This window comes from Pteropus vampyrus, unplaced genomic scaffold (genome assembly GCF_000151845.1).
Source record: "Pteropus vampyrus isolate Shadow unplaced genomic scaffold, Pvam_2.0 Scaffold49, whole genome shotgun sequence".
Taxonomy (NCBI): domain Eukaryota; kingdom Metazoa; phylum Chordata; class Mammalia; order Chiroptera; family Pteropodidae; genus Pteropus; species Pteropus vampyrus.
In genome coordinates this window covers 5,997,867-5,999,052 of record NW_011888830.1, presented here as the reverse complement: position 1 = coordinate 5,999,052, position 1,186 = coordinate 5,997,867, and the positions used below count along the sequence as shown (strand labels likewise).

At 50.8% G+C, this 1,186-nt stretch overlaps 1 protein-coding gene across 1 annotated transcript in view; it reads right to left on the bottom strand.

Annotated features, from left to right (window-relative positions):
• The window catches only part of ITIH5 (inter-alpha-trypsin inhibitor heavy chain family member 5), an 87,767-nt gene that overhangs the window by 16,990 nt on the left and 69,591 nt on the right, over positions 1 to 1,186 (bottom strand). The window contains exon 14 of the mRNA XM_011359658.1: positions 270 to 284. Within this exon, the coding sequence (XP_011357960.1) occupies positions 270 to 284 (15 nt within the window). The remainder of the gene's footprint in view (positions 1 to 269; positions 285 to 1,186) is intronic.

Genomic DNA, 1,186 nt, shown 5'->3' with positions numbered 1-1,186 from the left:
GATGTTTAAAGCTATTATGTGTAATCAGCAGGCAAAAATAAATAACCAATTAAAGGATAACCTAAAAGTAAATTAATTTGCAAAAATCAAATTAGGATCTCATTTCAAATTGTTTGCATGAACAAGATCATGCTCCTCTGCCTCTCACAGAAATTAAAGATCCAAGTATCTCATCGTCACTAACTGTCCCCGGCCAGCAGGCCCCGGGCCGAATCAGAGGCCCATAAAGGACAGGCAGCTTCTCAGTGTGGACAGCCGCTCGGAGGAGCCTGGGTGAGTGGCAGCTGCCACAGACACTCAAAAAAAAACTAGATTAAAACGAAGAACTCAGCCGAGCTTTAAGAAAAGGAAGGTTGGCCTGAGTACTAGGCGACGCGTCAGAAAAATCCTACTCCAAACGGCCCTTCTGAGCGACCGGCTGGCTCTTTCCTCGTGACAGTTTCATGACGGCAGGCGACCCGCTTCTCATCGGCCCTAAAATGGTACTAGTTTGGCCAAGATGAGCTCCACTCTTTCTAAAGAAAAAAAAAACAACAACAAAAATCCCAACGCATCATTTTTAAGCTCCACGGCAGCGTCTGGACTTTTCGATCCGTCTCTAGTCCCACGTCCCTCTGGGGAGAGGGGAGAGGGCTCGCATGTGCCACACTCCGCTCATTTGATCCTCGCCACAGCCCTGGGGGAGGGTCGTCGTCACCGACATTTCGCAGGCGAGGGAACAGAGGCTCGGAGAGGCCCAGAAGCCCGCCCCAGGCCTCGTGGTGGTCAGCAGGCTGGGGCACGCCTCGCCCAGGGCTTCTCAGCGTTTAGGGCATGAGGCAAACACAAGGCAGCATCTGGCGGCCCCGGGCTAACATCGGTCCCCTCTCAGGAGATGTGAAGTTGACAGGAATTTAATAAAAACGTTACACATAACACACAAAAAAGAGAACCCGGTTCTCTGCTCTGGTTCAACGCCTTCTCCTTTTCCTGATCTCGTCGTGACTAAGTCCCCCGCCAAAATGGTGCCGAGGCCGCTAACGGCCGTTTCGGGGCGGTCAGTGGGGGCGCAAAGGGTGAATTCTCTCAAGCATGCAGAACTTGGTTCTCACCTATGGTCTCAGGAAGGTAAAATCAAGCACACACATAAAATGACATAAAAGTATAGAAAGGCGCTTCGGAACAGAACGTTTGCTCCTTCCTTTCC